This window comes from Mobula birostris, chromosome 13, assembly GCF_030028105.1.
Source record: "Mobula birostris isolate sMobBir1 chromosome 13, sMobBir1.hap1, whole genome shotgun sequence".
Classification (NCBI taxonomy): Eukaryota; Metazoa; Chordata; class Chondrichthyes; order Myliobatiformes; family Myliobatidae; genus Mobula; species Mobula birostris.
The window spans coordinates 102,622,055-102,648,884 of NC_092382.1; the positions used below are offsets into that span (position 1 = coordinate 102,622,055).

The 26,830-nt window shown below is 47.1% G+C and overlaps 1 protein-coding gene across 15 annotated transcripts in view; it reads left to right on the plus strand.

Moving 5' to 3' along the window:
* Positions 1-26,830, plus strand: part of LOC140207224 (uncharacterized) — a 41,769-nt gene that overhangs the window by 4,855 nt on the left and 10,084 nt on the right. For 7 of the 15 annotated variants that reach the window (XM_072275636.1, XM_072275633.1, XM_072275635.1 and 4 more), the window contains 4 exons: positions 6,625-6,744; positions 9,816-9,935; positions 13,007-13,126; positions 16,641-16,697. In XM_072275636.1, coding sequence (XP_072131737.1) covers positions 6,625-6,744; positions 9,816-9,935; positions 13,007-13,126; positions 16,641-16,697 — 417 coding nt within the window. The remainder of the gene's footprint in view (positions 1-6,624; positions 6,745-9,815; positions 9,936-13,006; positions 13,127-16,640; positions 16,698-26,830) is intronic. The other 8 variants (XM_072275640.1, XM_072275646.1, XM_072275643.1 and 5 more) reach the window with 6 other exon arrangements.

The following is a 26,830-nucleotide window of genomic DNA, read 5'->3' on the forward strand; positions in this document are numbered from 1 at the left end:
CTCGGTAACAAAAGGTTGTCGATCGGTTCCCCAACTAAATCTGCTTTCCCTTCTCTCCTTATTCCTGTGCGCTCTGGTTCTCGATTCCCCAAGTTCAGGGAAAATAACTGTGTGCATACACTCTGTTTGTGCCCCTTGTGGCTTTAGAAAACCCTGATAGGTCACCTGGGCGCTACAAGGTATAAAGTCGCAACCAGCCCAACCTCTCTTCATTACTCAGTCACTGGAGTCCCGGCAACATCTTCCTCTGCACTCTTTCCAGTTCGATTGCACCTTTCCAAGAGCAGGGCGATCAAAGCTAATAACGTAGTCCTTGTGCGGCCTTACCGGGGTCCTGTACAACTGCAACATAGTCTCCCGACTCCTGTATTCAGTGCGCTGACTGATGAATGCCTGCGCGTCGGACGCCTTCTTCTTCGCCTTGCCTCCCTGTGACTCCACTTTCTGGGAACGGTGCTCCTGAACCGTATGTCACTCTGTTCAACATCACATCTCAGCGTTCCTCCCCATCATTGTGAATGTATTACTCTAGGCTGTCTTACTGCAAGACGATAGCTCGCACTTATCCGATCTAAGATAAGCGGAGAGCGGCCAGCGAGTGAATGGGCCAGTGTAGGAAGTGGAGCTTTGAGGCTTTGGCTCAAGAAGTTCCGGCAGTTATGTCAGTTGGATTGTGCAGTCAAGTCAAACAAGATCGGAATAGCTCAGACACATCAGAAAGCAGCTGAATGGGCAATCGAGTTCAGGTGGCCAAACAGTTTGATTGGGCAACCGAAAATTGAACAGCTCAAACAAATAAAAAGAGGGATAGCTGAAGCAGAGCGGCCAGTGAAGGAGTGGCGCTTTGAGGCTTTGGCTCGAGAGGCTTCGGCGAGAAGAGGCGGAGAACGAGCTTGCTCCCAGAGAGGTATGCCGGGGTAGTTATTTAAAATTTAATTACCTTAGGAGTTGGTGATGGAGGCAGTAGATAGGGCAGTCCAGTGCTCCGATTGTAGGATGTGGAAAGTCAGGGACAGCGCAGTTGTCTCTGAGGACCGCAGCACCTGTTAAACCGAGTTCGGAAATTGGAGCTGGAGCTGCATGAACTTCGGATCATTCTGGAGGCAGAGGCAGAAATAGATCCGAGTTTTAGGGAGACAGTCACCCCTAAAAGTCAGGAGACAGATAACTGGGTGACTGTCAGGAGAGGGAAGGGGAATGGACAGAAAGAGCCGAACACCTCTGTGGCAGTTCCCATCAATAATAAGTACACAGTTTTGGATACGGTTCGTGGGGATCACCTACCAGTGTCTAGTTGTACTAGTCGCGTCTCTGGCACCCAGACTGGACCCTTAGCTCAGAAAGGAAGGAGGGAAAAGAGGAGAGCAGTAGTGATAGGGGATTTTATTGTTTGGGGGACAGATACCATGTGCTGTGGGAGAGATGGAGAATTGCGGCTGGTCTTTCGAATCCCTGGTTCCAGGTTCCACGGTATCTCGGATCGGATTCTCGGTATTTTCAGGAGGGACAGTGAGCAGCTAGAGGTCGCGGTCCACGTGGGGTCAAAGGGCATAGATAGGAGTAGGGATGAGATCCTGAAGAAGGAAAATAGGGAGTTAAGAAAGAAGTTAAAAAGCAGGACCTCAAGGGTGGTGATCTCGGGATTGCTGCCTGTGACACGAGACAGAGAGGGTTACGGCAGATGAATGCGTGGCTGAGGAGTTGGTGCAGGGGGCAGGGTTCAGATTTCTGGATCATTGGAATATCTTCTGACGAAGGTCTGACCTGTACAAAAAGGACGGGCTGCACCTGAACTGGAAAGGGACCAATATCCTGGCGGGCAGGTTTGCTGGAGCTGTTGGGGAGGGTTTAAACTAGTTTGGCAGTGGGGTGGGAATCAGAATGTGAGTGCAGAGATGAGGGTGGATGGACAAGGGCATGATGCTGTGTGTTCTGAGTTGGTGAGGAAGGACAGGCAGGAGACAAAACATAAATGTAGCCAGGTAGAGGGGTTGAAATATGTATACCGCAACGATAGGAGTATTTGGGGAAAAAAGGGGATGAACGTAGATCATGGATCAGTACGTGGAACTACGATGTTGTGGCCGTTATTGAAACTTGGCTGGAGGAAAAGCAGGATTGTTTGATGAAGGTACCGGGGTTTAGGCGTTTCAAACGGAATAGGAAGGGAGGTGTAGAAAAGGCGGTGTGGGCGTGGTGGGGGGAAGGGCAGGGTGGAGAAGCATAGCTGTCCGGGATAGTATCACAGCTATAGAAAGGTGCGACCCTGCAGAGAGACTGTCCACCGAGTCGTTGTGGGTGGAAGTCAGAGATAGGAAGGGATCAATCACTCTACTGGGAGTAGTCTATAGGCACCGAAATAGTCCTCGGGACACCGAGGAGCAGATAAACAGGCAGATTTTAGAATGGTGCAGGAAATACAGGGTTATAGTTCTGGGTGATCTCAACTTCTCTCATATTGACTCGCACCTCCTGACTGCAGGGGAGATAGATGGGGCTGATTTTCTCAGGGGTATTCAAGAAGGATTCCGGGCACAGTATGAGGACCGGCCGACGAGAGGAGAGGCCATACTGGATCTTGTTCTTGAACATAGTCAGATGGCAGACCTCTTGGTGGGGAGCATTTTGGTAAGAGTAAGCACAACTCCCTTAAAATTAGCATAGCTATAGAAAAAAGATAAAAACAGACAACATGGTGAAGTGCTTAACTGGGGAAGGGCTAACTATGAAGGGATGAGGCAGGAACTTGGGACGGTAAATTGGAAACAAATGTTCAAAGGTGAAAGCACGGAAGTAATGTGGAAGAAGTTTAGGGAGTACTGGTACTGGGTTCAGGATAGGTTTGGCCTATTGAGACAAGGAAAAACAATGGTGGGAAAAGGGGACCGTGGCTGACGAAACACGTGAGGCAACCCGTCAAGGGAAAGAAGGAATACACATTACATATAAGAGGCAGGGAGCAGATGGGCTCATGAGACATAGAGGGCAGCCAAGAAGAAGCTGAATAAAGGAATAAGGAGAGCTCTAAGAGTTCAGGAGAAGGCCTTCGCACTTAGGATTTAGGAGAACCCCAAGGCGTTCTATACGTATGTGAAGAACAGAAGGACACAAGAATAAAGGTGGGGTCGCTAAAGGGTAAAGAGGGTAAAATGTGCATGGAGGTGGAGGAGGTTGGGGAGGTCCTAAATGAATACTTTGGTTCAGGATTGGCAAATTAAAAGGACCTTGATCAGGGTGAGGTCGAAATAGAACAGACCTATGTGCTGGACAAGGTGGAGATAAAGGAAGAAGAAGTGCTGGATCTTTTTAAAAACATCAAGATGATGAGGTCCCAGGGCCGACGTGATATACCTCAGTTTGCCGTGGGAGAAGAGATCGCTGGAGCAATAGTTATGATAGGAGGTGCGAGGGATTGGAGAAAGGCAAATGTATCTCCCTAATTTTACAAAAGTTATAAGGAGAATCCTGGGAACTATAGACCGGTGAGTCTTATGTCGTTGGTCTGCAAACTAGTGGAAAGTATTCTTAAGAATAGAATCCACGAGTACTTGGAGCCGTATAGTGTACTGAAGAATAGTCAACATAACTTTATGAAGGGAAGGTCCTACCTCACAAGGCTAATTCAGTTCTTTGAAGAAGTAACAAAATAAATTGATGAGGGTAGGGCGGTAGATGTGGTCTACATGGATTCTAGCAAGGCATTTGACAAGGTCCCACCCAAGAGACTCATCCAGAAAGTCATGAAGCGTGGGATTAGTGGAACCTTGGTCCTTCAGATTTAAAAAAAATGGCTTAAAGGAGGAAGAAGACGGGAGTACTGGAAGGAAAGTGTGTGTTGCAGCTCGGTGACTAGTGGAGCACCGCAAGGATCTGAGCTAGGACCCCTGCTCATGTGATTTTTATAAATGACCCAGATGAAGAGGTGGAAGGATGGGTGCGTAAATTTGCGGATGACATGAAGGCTGGAGAAGTTATGGATGGAGCTATAGGTTGTCGAAGCTTACAGGAGGATACTGACGGGATGCAGAGTCGGGCATAATGGTGGCAGATGGAGTTTAATTCGGATCATTGCGCGCTGATGCAATTTTGAAGGACAAACCAGAAGGAGAAGTACAGGGAAAATGGTCGGTTACTTAAGAGTGGGGATGAACAGAGGGACTTTGAGGTTCAAATCCAGTCATCCCTCAATTTCGCTGCACAGGTTGATAGGTTAATTAAGAAGGCCTATGGGATGCTAGGCTTTATTAATAGGGGGATTGAGTTCAAGAGTAGAGATGTCATGTTGCAACTCTACAAATCTCTGGTGAGACCACACCTAGAGTATTGTATTCAGTTCCGGTTATCTCATTATAGGAAGGGTGTGGAAGCTATGGAGGGGGTGCAGAGGAGATTTACCAGGATGTTGCCTGTATTGGAAAACAAGTCTTATACGGCAAGTTTCGCAGAGGTGGGATGTTTCTTTCTGGACAGTAGAATGATTAAAGTTGACTTGATAGAGGTCTAAAAGATTATGAGAGGCATAGATAAGGTGGATAGCCAGTACATCTTTCCCAGGGCACGAATAGCAAACACCAGATGGCATATGTACAAATTTAAGGGAGGGTTGTTCAGGGGAGACATCAGGGGTAAGTTTTTTTTACACCGAGGGTTGTACTTGCCTGGAATGACTTGCCAGGTATGGTGGTGGAGGCTAAAACATTAGGGGTATTTAAGAGCCTCTTGGACAGGCACATGGATGAAAGTAAAATAGAGTATTCATAAGCAGTGTTGGTTTAGTACGTGTTTATAAAGGAATATATCGGTCGGCACAACATGGAGGGCCGAAGGGCCCATACTGTGCTGTAGTATTCTAGTGTCTAGAGTCTAATTTGGTTTTGCTGCTCTAGGCCCTCTTACCAACTAATCGAGATCCAACTGTAAGAAATAACTGTCTTCACTGTTTATCACACCTCCAACTTTTCTGTCGTCTGCAAGTTGGCCTACTGCGTATTGTATAAATGTTCGGTGTAGTTGACAGTGATGACTAGTCCCACCGTCGAACGACTGGTAAACACCACTAGTGACGGGCTTCCAGTCTGAGAAAAGAACTTCAACTCGAAGCCTTTGCTCTTTACGCCAAGCCAATTCTATGTCTAGTCAGCCATCCTTCCCATTGTCGCACACCATCTTCCACAGCGGTATACTCTCTGGGACCTTGTTAAAATCTGTGTACTTTACAACTACCACCCCGACTTGATCCGTCCTCCGCAATCAAATTCGTCAGACAGATCTCCTTCGTTTCCACATTATCCTCCAGAATAGACAACCATCTAAGCCTGGTTAATAGCCGTATTAAATTCAATGTAGGGAACATCTCGTTTCCGTGCCTGATCGGTCTTCCCCGGTGAAATCAGCCCAACAGCTCACCCGGGGTCTCACACCATCTAGAATCTCCCTGACTCTTCTATCTTCCACCCTCCCTATCTTTGCCTCTCAGGCCCTCCGCCAGTGACCCGTTGCTTCTCCGTCTCCCCCATCCCTCTCTTCCAGCTTCCAAAGCGATCTACCATCAGGAACCTAATGTTAAATTCAGCGTACACTATCCCTCCCAATCCGCATAAACCAGTCAGTCAAATCTCCTTGGGCCCCACACCATTATACATAGTAGCCTACAAAGTGGGAACATAAAATGCCTTATTCAGTTCCCAAAGGTCAAGTCTAACCTCCCTGCTCTCGTGACTCATCCTTGTTCCTCAATCAAAATGTAGAAACCGTTTCGCCCGTGACCGCAAGAAACAGCAGGGCACTGTGGACACAGCTGACATCAGCTCTAAACCAGCTTCCCCTCCATGAACTCTGTCTAAACTTCCTGCTGCCTCGGTAAAGCAGCCAGCATCATCAAAAATCCACATCCACACACACCCACGCATCTCTCTTCTGCACCAACCCCATGGGAAGGAAGATACGAAAACATGTTTCGGCAGAACATAAAATATAGAAATCTACAGCACATAGCAAACCCATCAGCCCACAGTGTTATTCGACCACTTAACCTACTATAGAGACTGCCTAGAATTTCCCTAGCCGCAAGACCGTCATATATCCAATGTGTGAAAAAAAAAGTTTCAATCATTAATATTACAACGAGCAAAATAGTACAGCCATAACTCTCCGGCTTTTCGCACTCACTCAGCAATTCTCTCTCACTTCCTCTGTCCCTCTCCCTCCCCACTTTTTCATCCTCTCCCTCTACCCCTCTGACCTTCACTCTTTCGCTATCGCTCTCACACCTCTCACTCCCGCTTCACTCGAACCTCGCTCCCTCTTCTCCATTCGTAGCTCCCTCTCCCATTTCTCTCTCCGTTCCCTTTCTCTACTCTCTCTCTCATTCCCCGCCTATCGCCTCCATCTCCCAGCATCTTTCCCTCTCCATCCACCCAAAACACCTTTTCTCTCCTGCTCGGTTTCTCCGTGTTTCATTTCACTCTCTCCCTCACCTCCTCTCCCTGCCTCTCAGCCCTTAATTCCCCCCTCATATAACAGTCTCTCTTTCTCTGTTCAATCTCTCTATCGTCACACGCCACGTTCTCTACCGATCGTTCCTCCTCTATTTCTCTCTCTCTCATTCGTTCGTTTCTGTCTCAGACCTTCTGAAATCCACCTACTCAGTGCTGAAACTTCGGAAAGACGAACTTCTCATCGATGAGGATGAAGATCCTCCCATTGCCTCGGGATGCGCCAAAATGTCAGTGACTGGACAAGCAGGTCAGAGTTCACAGCAATGACGTCACTCTGAAGGGGTCACGTGTGTACGCACAATTGTTCAAGTCCTAATGTATCTGCATTAATCACCTCTTCTGGCAGCTGGTTCCATAGACGGACAGCCGTCTGAGTAAAAAAAAATGTCGTCACTCGGGTCCCCAGTTAAATCTCTTTCTGCTATCCCCTGAGACTGCTGCGGTCTGTTCTCAATTCGAATAAGAGGACATGAGTTGAGAGTTAAAGGCCAAAAGTTTAGGGGTAACCGAAGAGGGAACTTCTTTACTCAGAGAGTGGCAGCTGTGTGGAACGTGCTTCCAGCAGAAGTGGTTGGGTAGGTTCGTTGTTGTCCTTTAAAGTTGAATTGGATAGATATATGGGCAGGAAAGTAATGGAGGGTTATGGTCTGGCTGCGGGTAGGTGGCACTAGGTGAGAGTTAGAGATCAGCATGGGCTAGAAGGGCCGAGATGCAATTGTTATATGGTTATAAGGTTAAAACTTTGTTCCTACAACAAAGCCAATTTTATATCCAGTTAGCCACCCCTCACGGTTTTGCACACCATCTTCCAGAGCGGTGTACCTCTGGGACCTTGTAAATAGCCCCGTTAAATTCTGCTATTGGCGCCTGTTCACGTTTCTGGTTCAATAGGCCCGATTACTCTCCGTGGGTCACACACCATCTAACACCTCCCTCCCTCTTCTATCTTCCAATCCCTCATCTCCCCCTCTCTCTCTTTAAATCTGCTCCGTTCCTTCTCCGTCTCTCCCTACCTCTGTCTCTTCCATCTGCCAGAGCCATCTACAATCTGGAACCTTGTGAATGGAATTGTTAAATTCTATGTACAATATACCTACCACTACTCTCAAAACAGTCTGACAAATCACCCTTGGTCCCACACCATTCTACAGAATAGCCTAGAATGTGGAAACGCCTTATTGAGTACTCTACACATCACATCTACCTCGCTGCTCTCATGGTCCGCCCTGGATCCTCTCTCAGAATATAGAAACTGCTCCATTCGTGACCACAAGAAACTGCAGAGCACTGTGGACACAGCTGAGATCAGCTCTAAACCAGGCTCCCCTCCATGAACTCTGTCCGAACTTCCTGCTGCCTCGGTAAAACAGGCAGCATCATCAAAAGTCCACATCCACACACGCCCACGCAGCTCGCTTCTGCACCAACCCCATGGGAAGGAAGATATGATAGCATGTATCACCAGAACAGAGAACAACGAAATCTACAGCAGATAGCAAGCCCATCGGCCCACAGTGTTGTGCCGACGATCTAAACTACAATTCAGACTGCCGAGAATTTCCCTAGCCACAAGGCCGTCATATATCCAATGTGTGCAGAAGAAGTTCAAACAACAATATAACAACGAGCAAAATAATACAAACATAACACTCTGGCATTTCGCACTCTCTCAACAGTTCTCTCTCGCTCCCTCTGTCCCTCTCCCTCTTCCCCTCTCCATTTTTAACCCTCTCACTCTACCGCTCTGTACTTCACTCTTTCGCTATCGCTCTCACACCTCTCACTCCCCCTTCACACGAACATCGCTCCCTCTTCTCCATTCGTCACTCCCTCTTCCATTTCTCTCTCCGTTCCCTTTCTCCATTGTCTCTCATTTCCCTCCTATCGCCCCCATCTGTCAGCATCTTTTCCCCTCCATCCGCCCAAAACACCTATGCTCTCCTGCTCGGTTTCCCCGTGTTTCTCATCACAGTTCACTCTTTCTCTCTCACCTCCTGCCCCTGCCTCTCAGCCCTCACCGTGCCTACGCCTACCTGGACAAGCCAGCGGGCACTGTGAGGGTCATGTTTGTTGACTTTTCCAGTGCGTTCAACACCAACCGCCCTGCTCTGCTGGGGGCGAAGCTGACAGCGATGCAGGTGGATGCTTTCCTGGTGTCATGGATTATTGATTTCCTGACTGGCAGAACACAGTACGTGTGCTTGCAAGACTGTGTGTCCGACAGAGTGATCAGCAGCACTGGGACTTCATAGGGGACTGTCTTGTCTTCCTTGATCTTCACCATTTACACCTCGGACTTCAACTACTGCACAGAGTCTTGTCATCTTCAGAAGTTTTCTGATGACTCTGCCATAGCTGGATGCATCAGCAGGGGAGATGAGGTCGAGTACAGGGCTACGGTAGGAAACTTTGTCACATGGTGTGAGCAAAATTATCTGCAGCTTAATGTGAACAAGACTAAGGACCTGGTTGTAGACCTGAGGAGTGCTAAGGCACCGCACCGGTGACCCCTGTTTCCATCCGGGGGTCAGGGTGGACATGCTGGACGACTACAAATACCTGGGGATACGAATTGACAATAAACTGGACTGGTCTAAGAACACTGAGGCTGTCTACAAGAAGGGTCAGAGCCGTCTCTATTTCCTGAGAAGACTGTGGTCCTTTAACATCTGCCGGACGATGCTGAGGATGTTCTACATGTCTGTGGTGGCCAGTGCTATCGTGTTTGCTGTTGTGTGCTGGGGCAGCAGGCTGAGGGTAGCAGACACCAACAGAATCAACAAACTCATTCGTAAGGCCAGTGATGTTGTGGGGATGGAACTGGACTCTCTGACGTTGGTGTCTGAAAAGAGGAGGCTGTCTAAGTTGCATGCCATCTTGGACAATGTCTCCCATCCACAACATAATGTACTGGGTGGGCACAGGAGTACATTCAGCCAGAGACTCATTCCACCCAGATGCAACACAGAGCGACATAGGAAGTCATTCCTGCCCGTGGCCATCAAACTTTACAACTCCTCCCTTGAAGGGTCAGACACCCTGACCCAATAGGCTGGTCCTGGCCTTATTTTCTGGCATAATTTACATATTTCTATTTAATAATTTATGGTTTTATTACTATTTATTACTTATGCTGCAACTGTAACGAAAACCAATTTCCCCCGGGATCAATAAAGTATGACTATGACTATGACCATAACCGTCTCTCCCGAATCTCTTTCTCTATCTCTGTTCAGTCTGTCTATCGTCACTCGTCCCGTTCTCTAACGACCTCTCATCCTCTATTTCTCAATCTCATTTTGTTGCTTTCTCTCCCAGAAGGTCTGGACTCCACCTACTCAGTGCTGAAACTTCGGAAAGACGAACTTCTCATCGATGAGGATGAAGATCCTCCCATTGCCTCGGGACCAGCCAAAATGTCAGTGACTGGACAAGCAGGTCAGAGTTCACAGCAATGACGTCACTCTGAAGGGGTCACGTGTGTACGCACAATTGTTCAAGTCCTAATGTATCTGCATTAATCACCTCTTCTGGCAGCTCGTTCGATAGACGGACAGCCGTCTGAGTAAAAAAAAATGTCGTCACTCGGGTCCCCAGTTAAATCTCTTTCTGCTATCCCCTTAGACTGCTGCCGTCTGTTCTCAATTCGAATAAGAGGACATGAGTTGAGAGTTAAAGGGCAAAAGTTTAGGGGTAACCGAAGAGGGAACTTCTTTACTCAGAGAGTGGCAGCTGTGTGGAACGTGCTTCCAGCAGAAGTGGTTGGGTAGGTTCGTTGTTGTCCTTTAAAGTTGAATTGGATAGATATATGGGCAGGAAAGTAATGGAGGGTTATGGTCTGGCTGCTGGTAGGTGGCACTAGGTGAGAGTTAGAGATCAGCATGGGCTAGAAGGGCCGAGATGTAATTGTTATATGGTTATAAGGTTAAAGCTTTGTTCCTACAACAAAGCCAATTTTATATCCAGTTAGCCACCCCTCACGGTTTTGCACACCATCTTCCAGAGCGGTGTACCTCTGGGACCTTGTAAATAGCCCCGTTAAATTCTGCTATTGGCGCCTGTTCACGTTCCTGGTTCAATAGGCCCGATTACTCTCCGTGGGTCACACACCATCTAACACCTCCCTCCCTCTTCTATCTTCCAATCCCTCATCTCCCCCTCTCTCTCTTTAAATCTGCTCCGTTCCTTCTCCGTCTCTCCCTACCTCTGTCTCTTCCATCTGCCAGAGCCATCTACAATCTGGAACCTTGTGAATGGAATTGTTAAATTCTATGTACAATATACCTACCACTACTCTCAAAACAGTCTGACAAATCACCCTTGGTCCCACACCATTCTACAGAATAGCCTAGAATGTGGAAACGCCTTATTGAGTACTCTACACATCACATCTACCTCCCTGCTCTCATGGTCCGCCCTGGATCTTCTCTCAGAATATAGAAACTGCTCCATTCGTGACCACAAGAAACTGCAGAGCACTGTGGACACAGCTGAGATCAGCTCTAAACCAGGCTCCCCTCCATGAACTCTGTCCGAACTTCCTGCTGCCTCGGTAAAACAGGCAGCATCATCAAAAGTCCACATCCACACACGCCCACGCAGCTCGCTTCTGCACCAACCCCATGGGAAGGAAGATATGATAGCATGTATCACCAGAACAGAGAACAACGAAATCTACAGCAGATAGCAAGCCCATCGGCCCACAGTGTTGTGCCGACGATCTAAACTACAATTCAGACTGCCGAGAATTTCCCTAGCCACAAGGCCGTCATATATCCAATGTGTGCAGAAGAAGTTCAAACAACAATATAACAACGAGCAAAATAATACAAACATAACACTCTGGCATTTCGCACTCTCTCAACAGTTCTCTCTCGCTCCCTCTGTCCCTCTCCCTCTTCCCCTCTCCATTTTTAACCCTCTCACTCTACCGCTCTGTACTTCACTCTTTCGCTATCGCTCTCACACCTCTCACTCCCCCTTCACACGAACATCGCTCCCTCTTCTCCATTCGTCACTCCCTCTCCCATTTCTCTCTCCGTTCCCTTTCTCCATTGTCTCTCATTTCCCTCCTATCGCCCCCATCTGTCAGCATCTTTCCCCCTCCATCCGCCCAAAACACCTATGCTCTCCTGCTCGGTTTCCCCGTGTTTCTCATCTCAGTTCACTCTTTCTCTCTCACCTCCTGCCCCTGCCTCTCAACCCTCACCGTGCCTACGCCTACCTGGACAAGCCAGCGGGCACTGTGAGGGTCATGTTTGTTGACTTTTCCAGTGCGTTCAACACCAGCCTCCCTGCTCTGCTGGGGGCGAAGCTGACAGCGATGCAGGTGGATGCTTTCCTGGTGTCATGGATTATTGATTTCCTGACTGGCAGAACACAGTACGTGTGCTTGCAAGACTGTGTGTCCGACAGAGTGATCAGCAGCACTGGGACTTCATAGGGGACTGTCTTGTCTTTCTTGATCTTCACCATTTACACCTCGGACTTCAACTACTGCACAGAGTCTTGTCATCTTCAGAAGTTGTCTGATGACTCTGCCATAGCTGGATGCATCAGCAGGGGAGATGAGGTCGAGTACAGGGCTACGGTAGGAAACTTTGTCACATGGTGTGAGCAAAATTATCTGCAGCTTAATGTGAACAAGACTAAGGACCTGGTTGTAGACCTGAGGAGTGCTAAGGCACCGCACCGGTGACCCCTGTTTCCATCCGGGGGTCAGAGTGGACATGCTGGACGACTACAAATACCTGGGGATACGAATTGACAATAAACTGGACTGGTCAAAGAACACTGAGGCTGTCTACAAGAAGGGTCAGAGCCGTCTCTATTTCCTGAGGAGACTGAGGTTCTTTAACATCTGCCGGACGATGCTGAGGATGTTCGACATGTCTGTGGTGGCCAGTGCTATCATGTTTGCTGTTGTGTGCTGGGGCAGCAGGCTGAGGGTAGCAGACACCAACAGAATCAACAAACTCATTCGTAAGGCCAGTGATGTTGTGGGGATGGAACTGGACTCTCTGACGGTGGTGTCTGAAAAGAGGAGGCTGTCTAAGTTGCATGCCATCTTGGACAATGTCTCCCATCCACTACATAATGTACTGGGTGGGCACAGGAGTACATTCAGCCAGAGACTCATTCCACCGAGATGCAACACAGAGCGACATAGGAAGTCATTCCTGCCCGTGGCCATCAAACTTTACAACTCCTCCCTTGAAGGGTCAGACACCCTGACCCAATAGGCTGGCCCTGGCCTTATTTTCTGGCATAATTTACATATTTCTATTTAATAATTTATGGTTTTATTACTATTTATTACTTATGGTGCAACTGTAACGAAAACCAATTTCCCCCGGGATCAATAAAGTATGACTATGACTATGACCATAACCGTCTCTCCCGAATCTCTTTCTCTACCTCTGTTCAGTCTGTCTATCGTCACTCGTCCCGTTCTCTAACGACCTCTCATCCTCTATTTCTCAATCTCATTTTGTTGCTTTCTCTCCCAGAAGGTCTGGACTCCACCTACTCAGTGCTGAAACTTCGGAAAGACGAACTTCTCATCGATGAGTATGAAGATCCTCCCACTGCCTCGGGACCAGCCGAAATGTCAGTGACCGGACACGCAGGTCAGAGTTCACAACAATGACGTCAGTCTGGAGGGGTCACGTGTGTACGCTCAAATGTTCAAGTCCTGATGTATCTGCATTAATCACTTTTTCCTGGCAACTCGTTCGGTGGACGGACCGCCGTCTGGGTAGAAAAAAAAGTCGTTACACGGTTCCCCGGTTAAATCACTATCTGCTATCAGTTTTGAACAATGCGCTCTGGCTCTCGATTCTGCAACCGCGAGAAAAAGACTCCGCGCACTCATATTTTCTGTGCCCCGCGTGGTTTTATACTCTTCTGTAAGTTTACCCTTGCGCTGAAAGTTATAAAGTCCCGACATGCCCGACCTCTCTCTGTAGCTCAGTACTCGGGTCCCGGCAGCACCGCGTAAATCTTCCTCTGCACTCTGCCAGTTCAGTCGCATCGCTCCGACATCAGGGCGACCAAAATTGAGCACCGTGCTTCAAGGGCGGCCTCACCGACGTCTTGTAAAACTGAATCGTGACCGCTTGCCTCTCGTGCTCAGTGCCTTCTTCACCGCCCTGTCTATCTATGGCTTTACTTTCAGGGAACCGTGTTCCTGTACCTCTCGGCCCCTATGTTCTATAAAATTTCACAGGGTTGCACCCATTCACTGTGATAATCCTACCCTGTTAGTGTTCTTCTTCAAAGACAAGAGTTTATTTTTTTTCTGAAATAAACGTCATTTGCCACTGCTTTACCCACTTCCCCATCTGACCGATATCCCTCTGTAAGTGATAACTGTCTTTACTGTTAACAACGCCGCCAACGTCAGCGTCGTTTGCAAGGTCACCAACAGCCTCCTGTAAAATCTGCTACAAATGTTCGATATAGTTGACAGCGATCACTGGTCCACCCATGCTCGTAACTTCCCTGTAATTCCATGGGCTCTTATCTTGCTAAGCAACCTCATGTGCAATACATTTTTAAAGCCAAGACCCTAGACAGTGTTGATTAGCAGAGGGATCTTAGCGTCCAATATCATTGCTCATGGCCATGCTTCCCGATAAGGTGGTCATAAGGCGGATATCCTGCTTGCCATTAACATTTGTGACACTAAGTTAACAAGTTCGGAAGTTATGTTGAAACCTGAAACAATCTCTTGTCAGGCTGAACGGGCGTATTTTACACAGTACAGGTCACCGCATTATATGACTGATGTGAAAATTATGGACGGCTACCGGAGAGGTTTAACAGGATGCTGCCTGTTAAGTGTCCTGCCGTGAAGTGTGCCCTGTCCTTTCGCGTTTGACTTCCCAGTGCGCAACGCCACACACGGTTAATCTCCATCTGCCATCTCTCCACCCATCTACAACTGATCTATACCCTACGGAATGCATCAGCGGTGTTCTGCACTTTCCACAGCGCCACCAATCTCTGCGTCGTCTGCGATTTCAGCGACCACTCAAGTCTGCCTTACACGTCAGAAACAACCGAATACGAGGTTGCATATGTCAACGATAATCAACCTTGAGATTAATCTTTTTTAAACAATATATTTAGATGTATATATGTATTGGGATAAAAAACACTGCTGAACAGGCCCTTCCGGCGCTACAGGCGGCGCTGCCCGACAATTCCCCCATTTAATACCGGCCGAATGACTGTACAATTTACTATTAGCAATCAACCTACCAACCGTTCTGTCTGCGCACTGTGGGAGGAAACTAGAGCACCGGGACGAAACCCACTCTGTCACAGGTTCAAACTCCTTGCAGCCATCGGCGGGAATTGAACCCGCGTCGCTGGTACTGTAAACCACTACGTTACCTTCCGCTCTTCCTCTTGCAAGCAGCCAAGAAATAAAGAAACACAAAGGAGCGCGAAAATCGCAACATGTTAACCCCTACACGATCGTCATATATCCAACGAGTAAAAATAGTACAAAGCTTGCAAACAATAATTCAACCATGACGAGTAATAACACAAACTTCTCTCATCAATTCTGTCTCGCTCCCTGTGTCCCTGTCCTTCCATGCCCCACTTCTTCCACCCCTCATTCAACCTCTCTCTCTCACTTGCGCTATCTCTGCCTCACTTCTCACTCCCACTTCACATATAACCTCGCACCACTTATCCCTCTTCTTCTCCCTTCTCTCTCCCTTCTCTCTCCCAATCTCTCTGTGTTCTCTCTCACCATTCTATTCCATCTTCCAGTCTCTCCCCCTCGTTCCCGTCTTCCATCTATCCCTTCTAACCGACTTTCCCCTTCACTTCTCCCTCTCCCTCACCGTCTGTCCCTGCTTCGCAGTCGTTCACCTCCCTCTCACCTCCCTCCCTCTCCCATTCTCTCTTCCCCTCTCTCTGCTCTGTGTCTCCGTCCACCAATCTTGTATAATGTGCTAAAATTGTTCGAAATATTTGACAAAGATCACTGGTCTCGGTCTGAAACATCGACTATACCTCTTCCTAGAGATGCTGCCTGGCCTGTTGCGTTCACCACCAACTTTGATGTGTGTTGCTTATCCTTCATGAGCTCTGTCTACGCTTCCCGGCGCCTCGATAAAACAACTAGCGGCATCTCAGTGTTACGTACCAGCAGCAATACACCACAAACTGAGTCAGGGTTTAATGTTAAACCGGTATATTTCTTTCTATGCCCTCAAAATAAAGAAAAATAAGCAAAAACACTCTTCTAAACAGAGGTTAGCAATGGAATGCGTTTGTGGCTCCCAAACAGTCAGGCTTAGGAGCAGTTCTTAAAGTTTTAAGACGGCAAGCTGAAAAGTTTCAGCTATCCACGGAATAGGTGAGTGTATAAACTTGTAAATGCACATTAAAATGCAACGAGAGGGAGATCACGAAGAATTTCACATGTTCCACGCTGGGAAAACGAAGTAACATTTACAGAAGATCTTTGCCGTCTAGTTGCCTTCCGAAATCCACTGCATAAATTCAGTGGGATATGAATCAGTTACAGATATGGGATGGACAAATGTCAGATTGAGCTTAACCCAGACAAACGTGAAATGTTGCACCTTGGTTGATTAAATGCAAAGCAAGTGCACATTATTAAACCAAGACACTAAACAGCGTTGATTAGCAAATAAATCTCTCTGCTCCCTCTAACACTTCTTTCCTCCCCTCTCACCCTCGCCCTTCCGCTACCACTCTCACACTTCTCACTCCCCCTTCTCTCATAACCTCGCCATCTCCATTCCCTCGCCACTCACTTTCCCATTCTCTCCCTGTTCTCTCTGCCGCATTCTATTGAAATTTCGTGCATATCGCACCAATTCATCACGTTCTCCGCCGTCATATCCTCCATCCATCCCTTCCACACTCTCTCTCCTACTCAGACTCCCTGTCTTTCCCTGTCACTTCTCCTCTCCTTCTCCTTCTCCCCCTGTCTCTCAGTACTTTATCTCCCTCATTAATCGCTGTCTCTCCTCCTCTCTCTACAACACTCTGTGCTCTTCTCTGTTCTCACTTCCAACCCTCCTCCAATTCTTTCTCGGTCTCTCTACCTTCTATTTCTCCACCTCTCTCACATTCTTTCGGTTTCTCTCCCAGATAGTGAGACATCCACCTACACAGCGCTGAACCTTGGGAAAGACAAACTTCTCATTGGTGAGTATGAAGATTCTCCCATCGCCTCGGGACCCGCCGAAGTGTCAGTGACTGCGCAACCAGGTTAGAGTTCACATTAATGACGTCACTCTGAAGGAGTCACGTGCTATGCGCACAAGTGTTCATTTTCCAATGCATCTGCATCGACCACTTCCTCTGGCAGCTTGTTCCATAGACGGGCCGCCGTCTGTGTTAAACAACAAAAAGTTCTCACTCAGGTCCCCAGTTAAATCACCTTCTGCTATCATCTTATCCCTGAGCGCTCTGTTCCATGCTTCTCCAAACCTAGAGAAAAGTGACTCTGCACGTTCACCTAGTCTGTGCCCCATGTCCCCTGTGGTTTTATACAACTCTGTAAGGTCAGCTCTGCGCTCCATGGTATGAAGTCCCAACCTACCTGACTTATCTTCATAATTCAGTCACCAAGGTCCCGGCAATATCCTCGTAAATCTCCTCCGCACTCTCTGCAGTTTAGTGTCATCTTATTTAGAGGAGGACAACGGAAACGGAAAACTGTACTCCAAATGTAGCCTCACTGACGTCTTGTTCACTGCAACGTCACCCCCTACTCCTGTACTCATTGCCGTGACTGATGAAGGGTAGCAGGTCAGACGCCTTCTCCACCGCCCTGTCTATCTGCGACTTCACACTATGAGAACTGTGCACCTCGAGTCCTGGGTCCCTTTGTTCTGCAACACTCCCCAGTGTCCCTGTCTACCTGTCATTCCACGTTCAGGGAACCGTGTCCCTGTACCTCTGGGTCCTTCTGTTCGACAACACTCTCCAGAGTCCCTGTCTACCTGTGATTCCACTTTCAGGGAACCGTGTCCCTGTACCTCTGGGTCTCTCTGTTCTATAACATTTCCCAAGTTTCCTCCCGTTCACTGTGTAAGTTCTACGCTGTTGTTTGCCTTCTTGAAATACGATAGCTTGAACATAATTGCATATGCTCCTGCACTTCCCCAGCCAATCGAGATCCCAGTGTAAGTGAAAACTGCTTTTACTGTTCACCACACCACCGACGTTAGTGTTGTCTGCAAGCTTAGCAACCGCATGATTTATGTTCTGCTATAATGACCGATATATTTGACAAAAATCACTGGTGCCACCACAGACCCCCCCCCCCCCCCAACACACACACTCCCCGGTGATCACCGCTTATGACGGGCTTCCAGTCTGAGGAACGAACTGCATCCCTAAACTTTTGCTCCTATCGCCAAGGCAATCGTATATCCAGTCAACCATCCCTCCCAGCGTCGCACACCATCTCCCAGTGCGGTATACCGTCTGGGAACTTATTAAAATCTGTGTACATTACGTCTACCACCCCGTCCTGATTAGTCCGCAATCAAATTAATCTGACAGATCTCCTTGAGTTGAATCAGCAAATTTGCTGATGATATAAAGATTGGCGGTGTAGTGGACAGTGAGGAAGGTTTTCAAAGCCTGCAGAGAGATTTGGACCAGCTTTAAAAATGGGCTGAAAAATGGCAGATAGAGTTTAATACTAACAAGTGTGAGGTATTGCACGTTGGAAGGACAAACTGAGGTAGAACATACAGGGTTAATGGTAAGGCACTGAGGAGCGCAGTGGAACAGAGTGATCTGGGAATACAGATACAAAATTCCCTAAAAGTGTCGTCACAGGTAGATATGGTCGTAAAGAGAGCTTTTGGTACATTGGCCTTTATTAATCAAAGTATTGAGTATAAGAGCTGGAATGTTATGATGAGGTTGTATAAGACATTGCTGAGGCCGAATCTGGAGTGTGGTGTTCAGTTTTAAAAGAATTTAAAAGGATCTGGCCGGGACTTGAGAAACTGAGTTACAGAGAATGGTTGGATAGGCTGGGACTTTATTCCCTGGAGCGTAGAAGAATGATGGGAGATTTGATAGAGGTATATAAAATTATGATGGGTATAGATACAGTGGATGCAAGCAGGCTTTTTCCACTGAGGCAAGGGGAGAAAACAAACAGAGGACATGGGTTAAGGGTGAGGGGGGAAAAGTTTAAAGGGGACATTAGGGTTGGATTCTCCACACAGAGGGTGGTGGGAGTGTGGAATGAGCTGCTAGACGTGGTGGTAAATTCGGATTCTTTTTTAACATTTAAGAATAAGTTGGAGAGATACATGGACGGGAGGTGTATGGAGGGATATGGTCCGTGTGGAGGTCAGTGGGACTAGGCAGAAAATGGTTCGGCACAGCGAAGAAGGGCCAAAAGCACTGTTTCTGTGCTGTAGTTTTTCTATGGTTTCTATGGTTTGTAGTTCCAGATCATCCTCCAGAGCAGTCTACCATCTGAGCGTTTTTTATAGATTTGTTAAACCCTCTGTATGGTACATTTACTACGAATTACTAGTCTGTCCTCCCCAGTCAAATCTCCCTGGGTATAATACCACCTATCATCTGCTTCCCCTTTCTCTCTTCTGCTCTCCCCACCTTTCGTTCTCCCGCCGAGTCCCACCGCCTATTCCTTCTCCATCTCCCCCTACATCCCTCTTTCCCATTTTCCAGACTGACCTAGCATCTGGGATGTGAATAAGGGAGTTGCTAACTATCTATTATATCTAACAATCTGGACATATCAGCCTTTCAAATTCCCCTGGGTCCCACAGCATTCTGCAGAGTGGTCTAGCAAGTTGAAAAAAAAAAATGTCTTATTGTGTTCCCTGTTCACCATGACTACTGCCCTGCTGTCATGAACAGTCCTGGTTCCTTACTAAAAATATAAACACTGCTCGGCCCATGACCACAAGGAACTGCTGAGCGTTGTGGAAAGAGCTGAGCCCAGCTCCGAAACCAGCCTAACCAACATGAACTCTTTCTGCACATCCTGCTGCCTCGGTAAAGCAGCCAGCGTCATAAACAAAAAAAAAATAAAAACAATTCCACCCATCCCGAACACTCTCTCCTCTGCACCCTCCCATCGGAGGGAAGATGCGAAAGCATGTCTGACCGGGCTCAGAGACAGCTTCTACAGCACTGTGATCAGACTATTGAACGGTCCGCCACTACGATTAGATTATGAGAACACTCAGTCCTCGTTTATTGACATTTATAAATGCATGCATGCATTAACAAATGATACAATGTTCCTCCAGAGTAATATTACAGAAAAACAGGACAAACCAGAGACTAACACTAACAGAACCACATGATTATAACAGATAGTATTAACAGTGCAAAGCAATACCATAATTTGATAAAGAACAGACCATGGGCACGGTAAAAAAAAAAAAAAGTCTCAAAGTCCCGAGTCGATCCACTCCCGAGTCCCGGATAGCAGGCGGCGAAGAGAGAAACTCCCTGCCATAAACCACGAGGCACCGACCACAGCCGACACTGAGTCCGTCCGTCCGAAACTTCGAGCCTCCAACTAGCCCCTCAGTTACAGCCTCCCGAGCGCCATTCTCTGCCGAGTACCTTCCACCTCGTCCTGGCCACCGAAACAAGCGAAGCGGAGGAATTGGGGCCTTCTCCTCCGGAGGTTCAGGATCACACAGCAACAGCGGCAGCGAAGCGAGCATTTTATAAATTTCTCCAGATATTCCTCCGTACTCTCATGTCCGTCTCCATCAAATCAGAATTGTGCACGGTCCCCTACTTGATATGATCTAAACTTGACCACAGAATATACCTCCTCGTGGCCATTGCCTGCTGCAGAGCATTTTCCCTGTAATAGTGACACATTATTCTGCATTCTGTTAGTATTTCATTCTGTTCTACTCCAATGAAGTGATCTGTATCTATGGACGTGTCTGGGATACCTCCTGTCTGTGATGTATATAATTTAGCTGGATGGCAATATAGATGGGTGGGTTGGTAAGATTACAGTTGATGCGGAGATAGGTAGTATTGTAGTTCGTGTAGACGGCCTGCAATGAATTAGTCATAATCATAGTCATAATGATACTCTATTGATCCCGGGGGAAATTGGTTTTCGTTACAGTTGCACCATAAATAATAAATAGTAATAGAACCATAAAGAGTTAAATAGTAGTATGTAAATTATGCCACTAAATTATGAAATACGTCCAGGACCAGCCTATTGGTTCAGGGTGTCTGACCCTCCAAGGGAGGAGTTGTAAAGTTTGATGGCCACAGGCAGGATTTAAGTACTATGACGCTCTGTGTTGCTTCTTGGTGGAATGAGTCTCTGGCTGAATGTAGTCCTGTGCCCAACCAGTACCTTATGTAGTGGATGGGAAACATTGACCAAGATGGCATGCAACTTAGACAGCATCCTCTTTTCAGACACCACCGTGAGAGAGTCCAGTTCCATCCCCACAACATCACTGGCCTTACCAATGAGGTTGTTGATTCTGTTGGTGTCTGCAACCCTCAGCCTGCTGCCCCAGCACACAACAGCAAACATGATCGCATTGACCACCACAGACTCGTAGAGCATCATGAGCATCCGTGGGATATGGATCAGTTTCAGATATGGGTTGAAGAAATGGCAGATGGAGTTTAAAGCGAACAAACCTAAAATCTTGCACCTTTGTAGGTCAAATGCTAAGAGATATCACACTCTTTCAGCCATGACTCTAAGCACTGTTGACTGGCAGAGGGATCTTGGGGTCCAATATCATTGTTCATGGACAAGCAGTCCGATAGGGTGGTGAAGAATGCGGATATCCTGCTTGCCATTATTAGTTGGGGCAGTGAGTTTAAAATTCAGGAAGTTATATTGCAACTTTATAAAAATCTTTAGTTAGGCTGAAGCAGGTTTATTGTATAGAGTTCCACTCACCCCATTATCGGAAGGATTTCAAGACCTTGAATAGCATCCAAAGAGGTTTAACGGGATGCTGCCTGGTTTCGCTGATTTGAGGGATTGGACAAGTCGGTTGCTTCCTCTGGACTGGAGGAAGATGAGGGGACATCTGGCGTAGGTTCAGAAGATCATAAAAGCCATCGACTGACTCGGCAGACATTGCCTTTTCCCTAAAGATGAAATGTCCAATATCACAAGGAATGAATTTGGAACAACATTACGGGCCTGTCCTGTGCTGTACGGGTTGGTTTGTGTTCTAGGTGTGACAATGTAAAACACAATTTACTGACTCTACGGGGCAGGACATCCTAAAAGCCCAAAAAATTGTTGAATATTTAGATTTCCATCCAAGTCCTTGCCACAGACATCAGAAGTCGAGCGTAACATCACTAGACGCGGAATTCCAAGCAATAATCGTTGCCTTCTTAAGCCAATTCCGAAAACAAATTCTCAAATTACCAGTTCATTGTGAATCACAGAAATCGCAATCATGTGAACGAAGCTCTTCAATATGTAAGCAGCCATGAAACAAAGAAACACAATGGAACACGAAAATCCCCACAACATTGTAATCCCCACAAAACCGTCATGTATCCAAAGCTTGAAAAAATAACGAAGCTTGCAAACAATAATACAAGTACGAAAAACAATAAAACCGTAACATTCTCTTGTTTCCCCCCTCTCACCAATTCTCCCTCGCTCTCTCTATCGCTTTCCTCCCTCTACCGTTTTTCCTTCCCCCCCCCACCACTCTCTCGCTCATTCTCACGTTCGCTGTCACCCTTCGCACTCCCTCGTCACACATAACCTCGCTCCCTCTTCTCCCTCCGCCACTCTGTCTATTCTCTATTCTCTCTGCCCATTCTCACCTTTTTTTTTCTGTCCATCACACCAACCTCGAACCCTCTCAAATCACTGCCCCATCCATACCTTCCACACTCTCTCTCCTACCAGGAATCCTCGTCTTTTAGCCTCACTACCGCTCCCGGTTACTTTCACTCCCTGCCACTTAGGCATCTATTTACCCCTCATTAATGTCTTGCTTATGGGTTGTTAACTTTCATAAGTTGAGGGATAGAGTTTAAGAGTTGCGATGCATCTCTGTAAAAACTCTGGTTAGGTCACACTTGGAGTACTGTGCCCAGTTCTGGTCACCTCACTATAGGAAGGATGTGGAAACATTGGAAAGGGTACAGAGGAAATTTACCAGGATGCTGCCTCGTTTAGAGAGTATGTATTATGATCAAAGGTTAAGGGAGCGAGGGCTTTACTCGTTGGAGAGAAGGAGGATGAGAGGAGACATAATAGAGGTGTACAACATAATAAGAGGAATAGATAGAGTGGATAGCCAGCGCCTCTTCCCCAGGGCACCACTGCTCAATATAAGAAATATGGATTTAAGGTAAGGGGTGGGAGGAACAAGGGGGATATTAGCGGATTTTTTTTTTTTTCTCAGAGAGTGGTTGGTGCGTGGAATGCACTGCCTGAGTCAGTGGTAGAGGCAGATACACTAGTGAAATTTCAGAGACTGCTAGACAGTTATATGGAGGAATTTAAGGTGGGGAATATATGAGAGTTTGGGTTTAAAAGTCGGCACAACATTGTGGGCCTGAGGGCCTGTACTGTATGTTGTGTATTACCCTGTGTTCTATGTTCTCCCACGACTCTCTCTTCCCCCTCGCTGATTTGTCTCTTTATCCTCTCTCCTACCATTAGAAACATTGAAACATAGAAAACCTACAGCACAATATCGGCCTTTCGGCCCACATTGCTGCGGCAAACATGTAATTACCGCGGGTTACCCATAGCCCCCTATTTGTCGAAGCACCATATACCTTTCCAGCAGTCTCTTGACCTACCCCATCGAATCCGGCTCCACCACCATCGCCGGCAGCCCATTTCCCGCACTCGCCACTCTCTGTGTAAAACACATACGCTGACATCTCCTCAGTACCGACTTCCGAACACCTTAAAACTGTGATCTCTCTTGACAACCGTTTAAGCCCTGGTGAAAAAAAAAATCTGACTATCAACCCGATCAATGCGTCTTATCATCTTATACACCTCTATCAGGACACCTCCCATCCTCCGTCGCTTCAAGGAGAAAAGGCTAAATTCACACAACCTATTCTCGTAAAGCATGCCGCCCAATTCAGGCAAGATCCTTGTAAATCTCCCCTGCACCCTTTCTATAGCTTCCACATCCTTCCTGCAGTGGGCTAACCAGAACTGAGCAAAGTGCACCAAGTGGGGTCTGACCATGGACCTATAGATCTGTAACATTACCCCTGGGCTCTTACGTTCAATCCCACGGTTGATGAAGGCCTATGCACCGTATGCCTCCTTAACCACACAGTCAACCTGTGCAGCAGCTTTGAGTGTCCTATGAACTTTAAGCCAAATATCACTCTGATCCCCTACACTGCCAATTGATACTACATTCGGCCAGCATATTTGACCGAGAAAAATGAACCACATCACATTCATCTGGGCCGAACTCTATCTGCCACATCTCAGCCCTGTTTTGTATCCTACAATGTCGCGCTCTAACCCCTGACAGCCCTCCACACTATCCACAACACCCCCAAACTTGGTGTCATCAGCAAATTTACTAACCCGTCTATTACTTCCTCAGCCAGGTCATTTATAAAATTCACGAAGAAAATGAGACCGAGAACAATCCCCTGAGGCACACCACTGGTCACCGACCTCCATGCAGAATATCACCCGTGTACAACCACTCATTGCCTTCTTTGGTCAAGCCGCTTGAGGATCCGCAAAACTATGTCCCCTTGGATCCCGTGCCTCCTTACTTTCTTAAAAGGCCTTGCTTGGAGTACCTTATCAAATGCCTTGCTAAAAATCCATATACACTGCATCTACGGCTGAATGTGTTTAGTCACATCCTCCTAAAAAAAAAAAAAAAAAAAATCGATCAGGCTTGTAAGGCCCGACCTGCCTTTCACGGAGCCATGCTGACTATTCTTAATCATATTCTGCCTTTCCAAATGCTCATAAATCCTGCCTTTCAGGATCTTCCCCATCAATTTCCCAAACACAGAAGTAAGATTCACTGGTTTAAATTTCCGCGGATATCTCTACTCCCTTTCTTGAATAAGGGAACAACATCTGCAGCCCTCCAATCTCCGAACCTCTCCCATCCCCATTGATGATGCAAAGTTCATTGCCAGAGGCTCAACCCTTTCCTCCCTCGTTTCCCACAGTAGCCTGGGGAGCATCTCGTCCGGCCCCGCTAACTTATCCAACGTTTTGCTTTCCCAAAGCTCGAGCGCATCCTCTTTCTTAATATCTACATGCTCAGGTTTTTCAGTCCATTGTACATCATCCGTACAATTGCCTGGATCTTTCTCCGTAGTGAATACTTCAGCAAGGTATTCAGTAAGTACCCCTGTTTTGACCACCTGATTCACATAGACTTTTCCACTGTCACAATTGATTGGCCCTATTCTCTCCCTCGTTATCCTCTTTCTGTTCACATACTTGTAGAATGCCTTGGGGTTTTCCTTAATCCTGCTCACCGAAACTTTGTCTTGGTACCTTCTGGCTCTCCTGATTTCATTATTAAGCTACTTCCTGCGTGGCCAAGTGGTTAAGGCGTTCGTCTCGTGATCTGAAGGTCGCTAGTTCGATCCTTGGCTGAGGCAGCGCGTGTGCCCTTGAGCATAGCACTTAACCACACATTGCTGTGCGACGACACTGGTGCGAAGCTGTATGGGTCCTAATGCCCGTCCCTTGGACAACATCGGTGCTGTGGAGAGGGGAGACTTGCAGCATGGGCAACTGCTGGTCTTTCATACACTCTTGCGCAGCCCTACACCTTGGAAAATTGCAAGGCGCAAATCTATGGTCTCATGTGACTAACAGATGCCTAAAAAAGGTGCTTCTTGCTAAGCATATAATCTTCTAGATCTCTATCTTTGCCTAGATTTTGCACTTTTCGTAAGCTTTTCTCTTCTTCTTGACTGTGTTTTTCAACAGCCTTTGTACACCACGGTCCCTGCGCTTTACCGTCCTTTCCCTATCCGTGTCTCTTTGGAATGTACCTATGCAGAACGCAAATATCCCTTGAACACTTGCCACATGCCGACTGTCCATTTCCTTTTCAACATTCGTTCCCAATTTATGCTTCCAAGTTCCTGCCTGATAGCGTCATATTTCCCCTTACTCCCATTAAAGGCTTCCCTAAAGTATTTGTTCCTCTTCCTCTCCAATACAAGATGAATGAGATCGAATTGTGATCGCTATATCGAAAATACTCTCCCAATGACAGACGTGACACCCGAGCTGGTTCATTTCCCGATACCAGATCAAGTACAGTCTATTCCGTTGTCAGCTTTTCTGCATGTTGTGTCAGGAAATCCTCCTGAACAGACCTAATAAACTCTAGCCCGTCTAAACCCCTTGCTTTCGGGAGATGCCAATCAATATTTGGGAAACAAAAATCTCCCACGACGACAATCCTATTATGATTACACCTTTCCAGAATCCATCTCCCTCTCTGTATTTTGATGTGCGTGTTACTATTGGGTGGTCCATAAAACATTCAGTAGAGTTATTAACCCCTTACTGCTTCTAACATCAGACACAGAGACTCAGTAGACAATCCCGCCATGACTTCCTTTTTTTTCTGCAGCCGTGACACTATCTCTGATCAGCAGTGACACGCCCCCAACTATTTTCCCACCCTCCACGTCCTTTCTGTAACATCTAAAGCCGGGCACTCTATGTAGCCATTCCTATCCCTGAACCATCCAAGTCTCTGTAATGGCCGTAACATTTCTATGTAACATCATCGCTCGGGGTTCTGAACCATGTTCTGAGCTCATCAGATTTATTCATGATGCTTCTTGCATTAAAATAGACACATCTTAAAAACCATCGGTCTGAGCGCGTTCATCTCTATCATCTTGCTATTTCCCCTCTAGCGCTGTTTCCATGCTTTACCTTTTTATGAGCTAACCGCCTATTTTCCACCTCTTCAGTTTGGTCCAACCCCCCAGCAATCCAAGTTTAAACTCTCACCAATAGCCTTAACAAGCCTCCCCGCCAGACTATCGGTCCCCCTCGGATTCAAGCGCAACCCGTCCATTTTCTAAAGGTCATGCCTGATCCAAAAGAGGACCCAATGATCCAGAAATCTGAATCCATGGTCGCTGCCCCAATCCCTCAGCTACAAATTTATCCTCCACCTCACTATATTCCTAAATTCACATGTCCCGAGGAGCAGACAGTAATCCCGAGATTATTAACTTTGAGGTCCTGCTGTTCAACCTCCTTCCTTACTCCCTGTAGCCTGAATTCAAGACCTCCACCATTTTTCTAACTATGTCGT